This window comes from Hydra vulgaris, chromosome 08 (assembly GCF_038396675.1).
Source record: "Hydra vulgaris chromosome 08, alternate assembly HydraT2T_AEP".
NCBI lineage: Eukaryota > Metazoa > Cnidaria > Hydrozoa > Anthoathecata > Hydridae > Hydra > Hydra vulgaris.
The window spans coordinates 12,932,241-12,946,771 of NC_088927.1; the positions used below are offsets into that span (position 1 = coordinate 12,932,241).

The window sequence follows — 14,531 nt, forward strand, 5'->3', positions numbered from 1 at the left end:
ATATCTGACTAGTCTAACTACCATCTCATTAGTTTTATTCCTATCATAAGTAAGGCTTTTGAGTCTTTATTTAACAAACACTTTATTTCTCATCTTGAGCCTAATAATTTACTTTCTAATCAGCAATATGGATTTCAATATTCTCATTTTACTGCTTATTTGTTAGCGGTAATAATCAATTGGTTTTATTGTCCATTATATGGACCTAGGAGGGGTTCAGGCTATCGCTCGCAACATTTCTAAAACTTTTGATAAAGTTTGGTAAACTAGTCTTCTCCATAATTTCTCTTCTTACGGTGTATCAGGTAACATCTTTAAGATTATTGAATCCTTCCTTACCAATTGTAGTATAAAAGTTGTCCTCAATTGACAGCACTCTTTATATCCTGTAATTTCAGGGGTTTCTCAAGGTTCAATCCTTGGCCCTATACTTTTTTAAATTTACATTAACGATCTCCCAGAAATTCTTACATCTAAAGTGCTATTGTTTGCTGATGTACTACCATTTATTCTTGTCTTGATAAGAACCCAACACTCTCTCATTGCTTGGAGGGGACTTTGAGCTTGAAAAGGTTCTCACTTCTACTACGGCATGGGCTCTCAGTGGCTAATGAAGATAAAACTCAATTTTTTTTAGCTAATTGTTATTGCAGCAATCTGGATCTTCCTATATTTATGAACGGTTATGTACTCGAGGCATCTACCCATTGTCTTCTCTAACTTCAAATCTTTTTTGGAAACCATATATCAAATCAATTGCAAAATTAGCTTCTAACATGCTAAGGTTGCATCTCTTTATCATGCTTGCCACTCTCCTACTTCGGGTTCTATTCTTTGTCTCTATAAATCTCAAATTCTTTCTTGTATGGAATACTGTTGCCATATCTGTAGCGGATCTTCAAATGATGCTCTTTCACTTTTAAACCATTGTCGAATCTTTGTAATATTGCTTCTTTTTCTCTTTTATATACTATTTTTAATACTACAATGGGTGCTGCTCTAAAGAGTCAACGCCTCTTGTGCCATCTACTTAAATTTACTCTTGTGTTGCTTATCATTTAATTAAGTGTTATCATTTTACTGTGAATGTTCCTAAGTGCTCCGAAAATCCTAGTTTGTCTAGTTTTTTTCCTCAAACTTCATTTTTTTGGAATTTGCTTCCATCTTATTTTCCTGATTCATATAATTTGCAACCTTTTAAGTTGCCTGTTAATTGTTATCTTGTTTATAAATCTCATCTTTTCTCTTCCAGTGGTTGCTTTCGGCCTTGTTGCAAGTGAAGATGTTTAAAAAATTATTTTTTTCTTCGCTTTAAGCACTATATATCTTATACTGATAAGAAATATATATATATATATATATATATATATATATATATATATATATATATATAAATTATTGACCATATAATATTGATTTCTTTTAAAGGTATTTTGAAGAAAAAGGAGGTATGGATGATAAAGCTATTGCACTGTATCACAGGGTTTGTAGTCTATTCTTTTTTCTTTTCTTTTTTTTTTTACATATTTACTTTTAAAGGATGAGGGAGGCACACTTTTTTAAATTGTTGTAACCCTCTCTCAACCTTAAACTCTTGTTACACAATAATGAACAAACAAGTCTGCTGCACTGAAAATTGTTTTGAGCTCTGTACTTCTAGGTATTTGGCAGACTAGAACTCTGTACCTCCTTTATGATGGAAGCATTCTACTACTGTGCCACTATTTTAATAAGTTAAATATATGATAATAAGTTTAACTTGATGACCTGAAAAATAAAGGCGACACAAGCATGCAAGTACACATAATAAAAAAGCATGGACAACACAATTTTGCAAGTGCACATCAAAAGAAAACATCTAAATTAAGCCTTTAATTAATTGATATACTTTAATTAAATGAAATACTAACTGCACTATAGTTTCATATTTAGACTTGGTACAAATATGACCATGGTGAGTACAACCAAAGTATTTATAGCTCTAAGAAATATCATTACAAATATAGTAATTACAACCAAAGTATCTATATTAATAAAAATTTCAATATAAATATAGTAAATACAACCAAAGTATGTATTTATATTTCAATATAAATGTAGTAAGTACAACCAAAGTATCTATAGCTCAAAGAGATATTAATTTAAAAAAGAAAGCCTATGTTTACAACAAAAAGTTGAAAATATTCTCTGATCCTTTCAAGGACTTCATTTAAACAATGATGGAAACATTTTTTTTTAAATAATGAAGATTTTTTATTATTAAGATTATTAATTTTATTAAGATGTTATTCTTAACATATATTTTATCATCAACTTCATCTTTAGGATTATCAACTTCATCCTTAGGATTATCATCTTCATCTTTAGGATTATCATCTTCATCTTTAGGATTATCATCCTAATAATTGTCATTATCATCAACAAAACTGAAAATCAAAACAAAAAAATTTAAATGAATTTTTTTTTTTTTTTTTTTTTTTATAAATTCACCTCCCCAAGGCCCGAAGGCCACTACAGACGAGGAGGCTACTTAATTATGGTTATAACCCTCTCTCAACTCTATAACTCCGAAACACGAAACTTGATGTACAAGGCCGCTGCGCGGAGAAACAAGTTGAGCGAATTACAATTTTGTAAAAGTTGTATAAAATATCCATGTAATAAAGTCTAAATTGCATCCTAGCAACTCAGCAATTAAGAATAAAAATTTTAATTTAAGTTATTACTCAAATAATTATCTAACATGCATAAAGGAAGACCTTGCAATAAATATATAGACAGATACAAACTTTCATTATCTATAATTCTTGAATTCATTCTTTCAATAATAAAATAGTAAAATTATTCAATTGAAACAACAAAAGCCAAGAGAGCTTTTAAATTGACAAAAAGCTCTTATCAATAAATCCATTAAAAAATAGAAAATAGAAGATAAAACAAAATATTAATAGTTTAACTGCACTTATGATCAACTTGACATTTTTATGGTAAATGCAAATACATACTTTATGCTTACTTTATATGTATCTTTTGTACTATTTTTATTTTATACATGTTTAAAAAAAAAACAAATGCTTTTGCATGTAAGATCTTTTTTTAACAGTTTAACATTTCATTGTTGAGCTTGGAACAATGAAATGTTAAGAGTGACACCTTAATTACATAACTAGTCATTAGAATGACACCTTATTTACATAACTAGTCATTAGAATGACACCTTAATTACATAACTAGTCATTAGAGTGACACCTTAATTACATAACTAGTCATTAGAGTGACACCTTAATTACATAACTAGTCATTAGAGTGACACCTTAGTCACATAAAAAATAAAAAAACAAAAAGTAATAAAAAAGATTTTAAAAAATAAAAAGAAGTATTTAAAATAGTAAGACTAATCAGAAAAAAGAAAATGAGTGGTAGAGAGATGATATGAGAGATAATGAATGAATGAGAAAACACAATGTTTAATGAGATATGATCAGAAGGATGGTAAAATATAAAAATAAAACATGGATATATTTAAATATTAAGATGAAATATCATTTGAATTATAGCAACAAATGTAATAAGCAACAACATTACAAAAATAAAAAAATAATAAAAAATACACCACAGTAATACAAAAATAATTCATAAATAACATTAATAATACAATAAATTTTGCAAGAATGTTGACTTCTCAACTTTTTGTTGTAGATGGGGTTGAAATTATTAAATTAATAGTTTGCCACTGCCAATACTTTCATAATTTCTATCAATTTAAAAATTAAACCATCATTTATAGATGTGAATATTTGACATGTTACTACTTACAAAAATAATAAAGTACCAAAAAAAACTTTATTCTAATAAGCTATTACCAAGGAAAAATTTATTATTTCCAAAACATTAAAAAATAGAAAAACATTTGTTATTTTTAAATCCTGAAATAACAAACATAAATCTTAAAAAAGTAGAAAGCTATTTTGTGAAAAAGCTAAAACACCAAACAGTTGTTTTTTCATATTTTCAGAAATCCTGTTTGCCCTCTCTTACCTCTCTCTATTTACCCTCTCTTATTTCCCTCTATTTAACCTCTTTTACCTTGCTCTATTTAACCTCTCTTACCTCCCTCTGTTAACTCTCTCTTACCTCCCTCTATTTAACCTCTTTTACCTCCCTCTATTAACCCTCTCTTAACTCCCTCTGTTAACCCACTTCCCTCTATTTACTCTCTTATCTCCCTCTATTAACCCCATTGTACTTCTTTCTATTTAACGTCTTTTACCTCCTTCTATTTACCCTCTCTTACCTCTCTCTATTAAACCTTTCATACCTCTCAGAAATTTTCGGTACCAAGAAAATGTGAGTGTCATGTTTAAGGAGATTAAACTTTAATATGTCCAAGATTACTTAAAAATGTTTCACTGTGTATCAAAAACCAATTTTAAAAACACCTACTGATATTTTTGGTAAAACAACAAAATTCAGCTATTTATAAGAAACTATAATATAGAAGTTTTAGCTTGTATGACTGTTACATTTTTATTTATTTAATATTGTGTTTTTAATTTATTCTGATTCAGGGAGGAAGTGTTTCAAAAGCTATTGATCTTGCCTTCAGTTCAAAGCAGTTTGGTGCTCTGCAGTTAATATCAGATGATCTTGATGAGAATGTTGATCCACAAGTACTACATAAATGTGCAGATTTCTTCATAGAAAATGATCAGTTTGACAAAGCAGTCAATCTTCTTATTGCTTCAAAAAAGGTGAGAATGTAGATTTTTAGAAAATTAAAATTTTATTTGAGTTATTTTTTATTTCATAATTTATTCTTATTTAGTTTGAAGAAGCACTTCAAATGTGCCTTGATCATGATATCCAAATAACAGAAGAAATTGCAGAAAAAATGACTTTTCCCCAAAGAACACTCTGATGCAAAATATCGTTTATATTTACTTGAAAAAATTGGAGAATGTGCATACAAACAAGGTTCTTTTCACCTTGCCACAAAAAAATTTACTCAGGCTGGAAACAAGATGAAGGTTACTGCGTCTAATTTTTATTATTTTAACATTTTCCTGTTTTTGGTTTTGTTATATGTTTATAATTTATTTCTTAGGCTATGAAATCGTTATTAAAATCAGGAGATACAGAAAAGATAGTATTTTTTGCTGGTGTATCAAGACAAAAAGAAATATATGTAATGGCTGCAAACTATTTGCAGTCTTTAGATTGGCAGAACCCAGAAATTCTTAAGAATATTATTAGTTTTTATACTAAAGGACGTGCTCTTGAATCATTATCAACATTTTATGAGTCTTGCGCTCAGGTATGTTTTTTTGCTCTACAAATATATCAGGGGAAAGTGGGGTAGAATGAATGTTTCGTTTCATGTTGTGTTTTTTCCATAAAGTACCATAAAATTTGTGTTGAATTTATAGACTAATGAATTGTCATGGTTACAAAACTAATTACTTAATCATTGAATTAAAATCATGGTATTAATTTTTTAATGTGACACTGTTTGTTGCATCATCCTGTGTCGGGATGGTATGGGACAAGGTTGGAGTAAACTAGAAAAAAAAATTTTCAGGTGTATTTTTATTCACTCTTTTCTATTCATAATATACCATAACATACCAATATTCATAATATACCATAACATATCAATATGCATAATTTATTTATGTCAAGCAAAATAAAATATTTTAGGAGTCACTTTACTTTTCTTATATTGTTTTATTTATAATTTTTTTTTCCAAAATAAAAAAACATTAACATTAAATAAATATTGAGATCTTATAAACATAAAAAATGTCTTCTCCATTTTTTTAAAGCAAAAAAAATTTATTATAAAAATAAAAATATAGTAAATTTAAGCAGGAAAGAATTTGGACAGTTTCCCATTTCATTTCACGCACCCTGAAATTTTAGGACTTGATACTAAGAAAATATCCAATAAAAACCTTTCTAAGGTTAATTACATTTACGGTAGATATCTATTTCAAGTGGTTTTAAAATCCTATAATTGGGATTTTTTATATTTTTCACATGTAAGATTTTATATGTCATTGTTTTACATTTACACACAATCTAACAATAAAAGTAGAAAAAATACTTGAAATAAATAAAAATCAAACAGAGAGATTTATGAGTTACAATATTTTTACTCATTTCAAGTGTTTTTTCTACTTTTATGTTTAGATTTTGTGTAAAATGAAATATAAAACAATTTTTGGATAAAAGTTTAGGAAATAATAACAACTACACTAGAGTGTTTAATTAATGGTTTGTTCTAAGAGTTTTTTTTTTTTTCATTAATTAAATAATTATTTTTTTATTTAATTATTATAGGTTAGGGTCTCATTAGGGGACACCAACCTATAATTTTCCGATAAAAAAAAATTTATTGTAAATTTTTTGCTACATATTAAATTCTTTTCTAATCAATCTCTTTTTTGATATTTAAAAAAAAATTAAATTATTAAATAATTTTTCAGTGTAAAAACACTTTATCAAGAAAAAAGTTTGAACTTTAGTAAAAAAGGTTAAAAACTTCAAAACAAAATACCAAAATGTTTTAAAACTCATGAAGTGTGCAGAAGATCTGTTTACACCATCTGCATAAAGAAAACCAATGGCAAATGAAAAAACTTTACCAACCAAAGTATGATGTTGGCTCCTCTAAACTAGTATGATGTTGACTATTGAACCGTGGTCAGCTTAAAACTTTTTGTGAAATATAGTGATAAAATCTTAAGTTCTGGGGAGACATAAATTGTAAAAAAACTTCAAGAATGTTATCCATTAGCCATTGCTTGAGTTTTCTGGTAACAAGCTTTTGCTTGAAGCTATTCCACCCATGGAGCTTTATTTGCTACTTGGGGTAGTGAATCATTTTGTCAAATAACAAAACATCACTGCATATTCCAATTCGACCTTATTATGGAGGTCATTTTAATGGTAATTTTAAATATTATGGAGGGCATTTTAATGGTAATGATTGTGTAAAGCTTTTTAGAGAGTTGTATCCTTTAAAGAATCTCTCTGAAAAAAATCAACTTCTATCAATCTACTTTGTTCATCTATACCTTGCTTTGTTCAGAGATGTTGTCAAATAATAACTTGGATCCTGATTTTGAAAAAAATCTTTCTGTCTCAGTCACACAAAAAGTACATGTTATTTTCCATCATGTACCACAATTTTTTAAAAAAATTATCATTGGTTCAATTAGTAAACAACAACACTATTCAATGTCAAACCACACTGGGAGAGATACAAAAACCACACTGGGAGAGATACAAAAACCATACTGGGAGAGATAAAGAAAAATCACAATGGGAGATAAAAGACATACTTCTCATCTTGATTTTTCAAAAAATCAGGAAAAATAAGTGGAAAATAAATAAGTGAAAAATAACCTCATTGAAAAATTATGTAATTCCCTAAAAAAGCCTTTGAATTAGACACAGGTATATATTACCGTCTAAACTTTTATCTAAAGAAAATGTTTTAAATTTCATTTTAAACAAAATTTAACCATACCAGTGGAAAGAAATGCTTAAGTTTAGTAAAAGTCCTCAATAACTTAAATATCTCTCACAGATGGTAATTTAAGGCTAAAAACTACATAAATACAAATAAAAGCAGGCAATACATGAGTATTTACTATTAGTGATGTTTTTGAAGTTCAAGAAACTTGTTGATATTTCATATATGGGATTTCATATATGAAAATTCATATATGTATTACTGTAGCGGCCTTCCAGACCTTCAGGAGGTGAATTAACATTAAAAAAATATATACATATATTCACAAATAATTTGCAAAAAAAACCAACTCTTCTAAAATTCAAAAGCATAGTAATGTTAAGTAGTAAATAGAAATTTATAACTAATTAATTTTTACGTTTAAATTTTCCCTTGAGATATTCCTTGAGATGTCCTCATCTAATGTCTCATCTAAACTTTTTGATTTTTTAATAACTACCTTTATATAAATGTACTATTATTCAGGTTGAGATAGACGAGTTTGAGAATTATGAAAAAGCATTTGGTGCACTTACTGAGGCTTACAAGTGTCTTTCAAAAGCTAAACCAAAAAATGTTACAGTTCAAGAGAGAAAAACTTGCATTAATCAAAACAAAATTAACTCTCATGAAAAAATATATACATGCAAGAAAGTGAGTTTTTCAGCGTATATGAATGTATGTATGTGTATATGTGTATATATATATATATATATATATATATATATATATATATATATATATATATATATATATATATTTATATATATACAGTATCGGACAAAACATGGTGGACAAACTCAAATTTAGAACAAAAGTTGATCATAAACTAAAAAAAACTAGTAAAACAATTGAACATATTATTTTTTATATAGTTTACTGTTTTCAGCAAAATTAAAAACTTTTGAATCATACTAAAAAACACTAAAAAAGTTTTATAACACATTTCCCTAACAAACTACATTTTTCTTTGGACAAAACAAGGTGGACATTCAAAAAATTGACTGAAAATTCAAATAATTTTAAAACTTAACTTATTATTTTTCGAAAAACTTCAAAAAATTAACTTAATATTTGGTTAGACCTCCTCGACTTTTAATTACTGCTTTCATTCTTTGAGGCATAGACTCAATTAATGAGTCAACAATTCTCATATCAATCTCTCGCCAGGCCTTCTCGACTTGTTCAAATAATTCCTCACTGGTCTTCACATTTGTACGCTCAATCTTTTTGCCAATTATTTCCTAGATATTTTTTATGAGATTCAGTCTGGGCTTTGTGCAGGTCACTTCATTATGGTGATATTCTTGTCCTTGAACCATTGTTTTACGATGTTAAAAAAAATCCATTTTAGAGGCATCTCCTATTCAGCATGTGAAAACATTATCTTCCATTATATCTTTGTAGACAAAACGGTCCACAATACCATTATTTTTGTGAATAGAACTAGTTCCTAGTGCTGAGAAACATTCACAAACCATAGCAGACGTTCATGCTTAACACTCTTCTTGGTATATTTAGTATTGAATCTGGTGTTCTTTGGTCTCCTGACTCGCTTCTGACCGTCGCTTCCAAAAAGGTAATATTTTGATTTATCACTAAAAAGTTTGTTTTTCCACTGGTCTGCAGTCCAATTTTGGTGTGCTTTGGCAAACGCAAGTCTTAGCTTTCTATTTTTAAAAGAAGTTAGTGGTTTCTTGTCAGGCATTCGACAAAACGACTTTGCTTCGTTAACTCTTTGTCGCACAATGCGATTAGAGATTTGTAGTTCAAGTTTTTCGGTTAATTTTGTGGATGACAAAAATGGATCTTTTTAAAGCTTTTTAACAATTATTCGATCTAGTCTTTGTGATGTTTTTCTTAGAGGTCCGCCCCGATGGTTTGTTTTATAGCTTCGTCCGCCCCGATGGTTTGTTTTATAGCAAGATCCAAATGATTTGACAGTTTTGTTTACAGTCGATTAAGGTATATTATATTTTGTACAAAGTTCAGCTTGACGTTTTCCGCTTTTCAAATCTTTAATAATATTTTCAAGTAAAACACTTCCTAATTTGTCGTAAGCCATTTTAAGTTGCAATATACGCCATATATCACGAGTTAAATCTATTTTTAGTTAAATTGAAAAAATAACAGGTCGATGTTTCCAAAATCTATTTTATTATTTTAGAGTAATGTTATGATAAAAGTGAAAACAAAAGAATATGGTAAATTGAATAAAGACAATGAAATCTTATAAATAAAGCGTCGTTTTGATTTGTTCACCTTGTTTTGTCCAAGGAAAAATGTAGTTTGTTAGAAAAATGTGTTATAAATTTTTTTTTTTGATTCTTAGTATAACTCAAACATTTTAAATTTTGTTCAGAGCATAATAAACTATTTAAAAAATAATATGTTCAATTGTTTTACTAGTTTTTAGTTATTGATCAACTTTTGTCTGAGTCCAAGTTTGTCCACCATGTTTTGTCCGATGCTGTATATATATATATATATATGTTTATATGTAAATTATGTTAGTGTATTTTACTAATAGAGTGCTCAATGTTCTTAAAGAACAGAGCAATAATAAATTAGTAAAAAACACTTATCTAACTTTTATCTTCTACTTTAAGTATAACCATTGCTGGATCATCAGGAAGAGTTCCTTCTTGGATATATATAACTCTTCCTGATAATATCCGCAATGGTTAAACTTAAAGTAGAAGATAAAAGTTAGATAAGTGTTTATTACTAATTTATATATGTATGTATATATATAGAATTATGTATGTATGTATGTGTGTATATATATATATATATATATATATATATATATATATATATATATATATATATATATATATATATATATATATATATATATATATATATATATATATATATATATGTATAGATATAGATATAGATATAGATAAATTTTTATAGAGAGTATTCGAGCACTCCTGATGAAAGCGTCAGCTCTTGTGAATTGTTTTAGAAGATCCGGATGTTAATGTAGCAATACAAGTTAAACATATTTACACTTTCTTAATAGAGCATTACGTTAATGTTAGTAACTATAAAAAAGTAAAAATATTGTTTTATTAAGTGTTTTTTGTAGTTAATTTTCTATTGCATCGTTTTGTAGAAGTTGTGATGTTCTTAATGTTGTAGGTCACGATGTTGGTGTTATTGTCAATATTTTAGATTATTTTTTGTAATTTGTTAATAATATTATTGACATACACATGATATTGTTATGGGAAAAATTATTTTTGTTAATCTCGTTTTTCTTTTGTAGATGTTCTTAATGTTTTGTGTGTACTTCCATTAAACTTCTAAAATATTTATTAGGCATATCATTTAATGGAAGATTTTCGCAAGTGCTGTCCTTCCGTAAAACTTGAAAAAGTTATTTCTAAAGGGCATATTCAAAAAGTATATACAGAACTTGGAATCGCATTAAAACCAACTAAAGACAAAGAAATAGATAAAGATCCAGAGGAAGAGATAGATGAAGAAGATGGATACATTTAGTTATAAAAGATGAAAAGATCTGTAAATAGTTTTTAGTTATAAAAACGTTTTTTTTTTTCAGGATTAAGAACATTGAGGATTTGATTTTCTTTTCTCATAAAAAAGAAAAGGAAATTGCAAATCAATAGTTTTAGTTACGTTGATATGCGCCCACGTACGCACACAGCTTTTTAATTTAAAAAAACTATAATTTATTTGTAAATTTTTATTGTAAATAAGAATATTCAGTGAAGATTTTTAAAACATTTTAAATATATAATATAGAAATACCAAGAAGCTTTTTTTTACTTCACTGTCTCCTTATTTGGTTTGTGTCTGAAGTCAATTTAAATAACTTAATCGAATATATTTAAATATGTTAAATTGACGTAATGAATTTAAAAAAAAGGTTCTTGCTTTTAATGCAATATTCCAAATACTTTAAATAAGTTACGTCTTACGTCCATAACATTATTTTAAATTTGTATTCCGGGATTCCCGATGTGTATCAATGTACTTAAGGACATATCTGTAAAATACGTTATTCTTAAGGGCTATAAAAAATCGAAAAGTAAAATTTATGTTTTACCACGTTCTAAACAAAATAATCCAAATCAACGATCGTTGCTTCTCCTATAAGAGGAGCTATTTTGATAAGGATCGTTGAAAAATTTCTTTCAAAATAGCTCTCTTATAAGAGGAGCTATTTCGATAAGAATCGTTAAAAAATTTGGAATATTTTGGAACCTGATAAAATAGAAGCTTTACTTTTTTATCTCCTTTAATAATTACGTATTTTTAACAGCGGAATTTTACTTAAGTTTTTAATTGCGGAATATATCTTAAGCTTAAAATATATTCCGCTGTTAAAATTTTGAGTAGACTTGAAATCTTTAAATACTTTAGGTTGTACGAGATGTCGTTTAAAACGTTCTAATTTGTTTGTTTAGCTTAACAAGCAAAAAACTTAACTTGCCACACTTTCCAACGTTCTTGTTTGTAACTTATATTAAACAGGGGTATGTCAAAAAGTTTTTTATTATGAAAAAAAAAAAATTTCGGCTGTTTTTATATTACTGTTCATAATGTTTTTTTGAACTTTTTTTTATATAATAAGTATAAAAATTAGCGATATTGTAGATTTGAAAATAATAAACTTTATCGTAAAAACCGTCCTTAACCATTTTGGTAAAGTTATTTTCTATATCTCGGGTTTTTATCATTTAGTTTTTATCATTAGTAACTTTACCTCAGTTACTTAAATACCTTAAAACTCGTATTTACTATATAAGTTGGAAAAACATGTTTCATGCACCAATTAAAGCTGAACATAACACATTTATTTCCAAATGGAAATCATATTTTTTAACAATGCAATAATCTAAAACAAACAGCTAGAAAAAAATAAAAATATTCAAAATGCTGGAAAACCCGACTCTGAGTGCGAGCATAATCATTTGATTTTATTCGGTTAACAATCTATGGTTTGTATTAGACCTAAACTTAAAAATAGAAATAATAAAAATGAATAAACAAGAAATAAATAGTCAGAGAGTTAGCTTAAAACATCCTGGAACCTGTACAAATACACTATAAAACTAAAATTTGATATATAAGAAACCGAGTTTAAACAAAAACTACAATAAAAAATATTCTGAAATAAAAGTTTTTACATTTCATGGATATTTACAAATAGTTCAAGCTTCTAAGGTAAACACCAGTTAAATTATAATAGAAACCATATAATGATATCTTATCTGCTTAATATATATAAAGGGCAATGTGTGTTTGTTTGTTCTCTATAGAAATCCAAACCGGCGGACCAATCTCGATGAAATTTGGCATGGGGGTAGTGCTCAGAGGGGGAGAAGGTTCTTAGCTGGGCTTTGACCCCGTACCCCAACCCCCGGGGTCAGGGGGGACCATTTTTTGGGCCCATTTTTGGGCCAATTTTTGTGTACAGATATCAGGTAAGCCAGTTTAAATATTGGCCCGGGCAACGCCGGGTAACTCATGCTAGTATGATATATTGTTCATATTAGCTTTTTTCAAAATCGGAGTTATATTTGCTGATTTCCAGAGTTCAGGTTTGTTTTTTCAACAATTGTTTCTCAATCAACGATTTATATATATTAAATTTAATGATTCACAGAGAGTACTATGACATTTACTTAAGACATATGAGCTCATTCCATCTACTCCAACAGCTTTGTAGACATCAAATTTTTTAATTTATTTTCAATAGTATAACTAGTTATTATACTGTTTATATCTATCTTGAATAATTTTAGTCTTCTGCAGCATATTTGGTATGTTATGCTTATCTTTCATTTTTAAAACTGAAGTGAAACTATTGTTAAAATATTTGCTAAAAATATTCGTTACCGTGTTATTACATTAATCAGAAATTGAAACTATTCCTTCTTTAACTTTTTTCTTTAAATTAACATAACTGTAAAATAATTTTGGATCTTTTTTTTGATGTTTCACTTATTCTTTTTTCGTATTCAATACGTTTTAACTTCACCAAGTTTTTAACTAATTTACTTTCTATTTTGTATTGTTGAATCAAGATGGGTGAATTGGATTTATTTGATATTAATTTGTTCCATTAGGTTGTATTATGTCTAATTTCCCAGGAAAAAAAGTTTTATAGAATTACTATAAACTTTTGGAATATATGGTCTTTAAAAATTCTATAGAATTCTATAGAATTTCTATAGAATCTCTGTTAATTTCTATAGAAATTCCAATAGAACTTTTTTTTCTACTTTTTGTTTTATAGAAAAAAAAGTTTTATAGCAATTTCTATAGAAATTAATAGACATTCTATAGAAATTTTATAGCATTTCTATATAATTTACAGGGGCGGATGCAAAAAATTATTTGGGTACGTCCAAAAAAAAAAAAAAAAAAAAGGTCCTCTAATTCTAAATGCTTTGAATTCTAACAACATTTAGGACTTTAAGATTATGGTGTAGGGGCCAAGTCCCTGGATCCTGGCTGATACCCCATTATAAGTTATACGATTACACATTACTGTTTCAAATTTATATATTTGTTATTTAAAAAATTCTTTACATTAGGTATTATAATATTATAATGAACAGCCGTGATGTAATAGCTGCATGTTTCAGAAGCAAGATATCCCTGGTTCAAAGAAAGCTTTGGTAAAGGAGGAGGCACAAATTTCCTAGTAAATCCTCTTCAGCTACGCTTTGTGATAAGACTGTTGCAACTAAGGGCAGCAAAAAACAAAAACAAAAAAACAATCAATATGGAGTTATATAAACATATATTTAGTGTCACATTCTAGTATTCCAGTTAGCTAAAAAAAATTGTAAACCCATGTTCATTCTTTTCAACCTTGCTGATAAACAAATCTAAAAAAAATTAAATCATAACATTTGTAATCATAACACAAAACTTTAAAAGAATGAACCGCAACAAAATCGATACACCTGAAGGTAACAGCAAAAAACATTGTATGCCAATATGTTCATGCCAAATTATCTTTTATAAA

At 27.6% G+C, this 14,531-nt stretch overlaps 1 protein-coding gene across 1 annotated transcript; it reads left to right on the forward strand.

Annotated features, from left to right (window-relative positions):
* Positions 1–1,427: 1,427 nt before the first annotated feature.
* Positions 1,428–10,064, forward strand: LOC136083026 (intraflagellar transport protein 140 homolog). The gene is made up of 6 exons (XM_065802437.1): positions 1,428–1,483; positions 4,569–4,751; positions 4,826–5,027; positions 5,105–5,314; positions 8,003–8,170; positions 10,047–10,064. Exons 3-6 carry the CDS (start codon positions 5,022–5,024, stop codon positions 10,062–10,064), a joined length of 402 nt encoding a protein of 133 aa, XP_065658509.1. The 5' UTR covers positions 1,428–1,483; positions 4,569–4,751; positions 4,826–5,021.
* Positions 10,065–14,531: the final 4,467 nt, after the last annotated feature.

Coding starts and splice junctions, on each gene's coding strand:
- LOC136083026 (XM_065802437.1), top strand. Junction 5,315..8,002: donor TTTATGAGTCTTGCGCTCAG/GTATGTTTTTTT, acceptor ACTATTATTCAG/GTTGAGATAGACGAGTTTGA.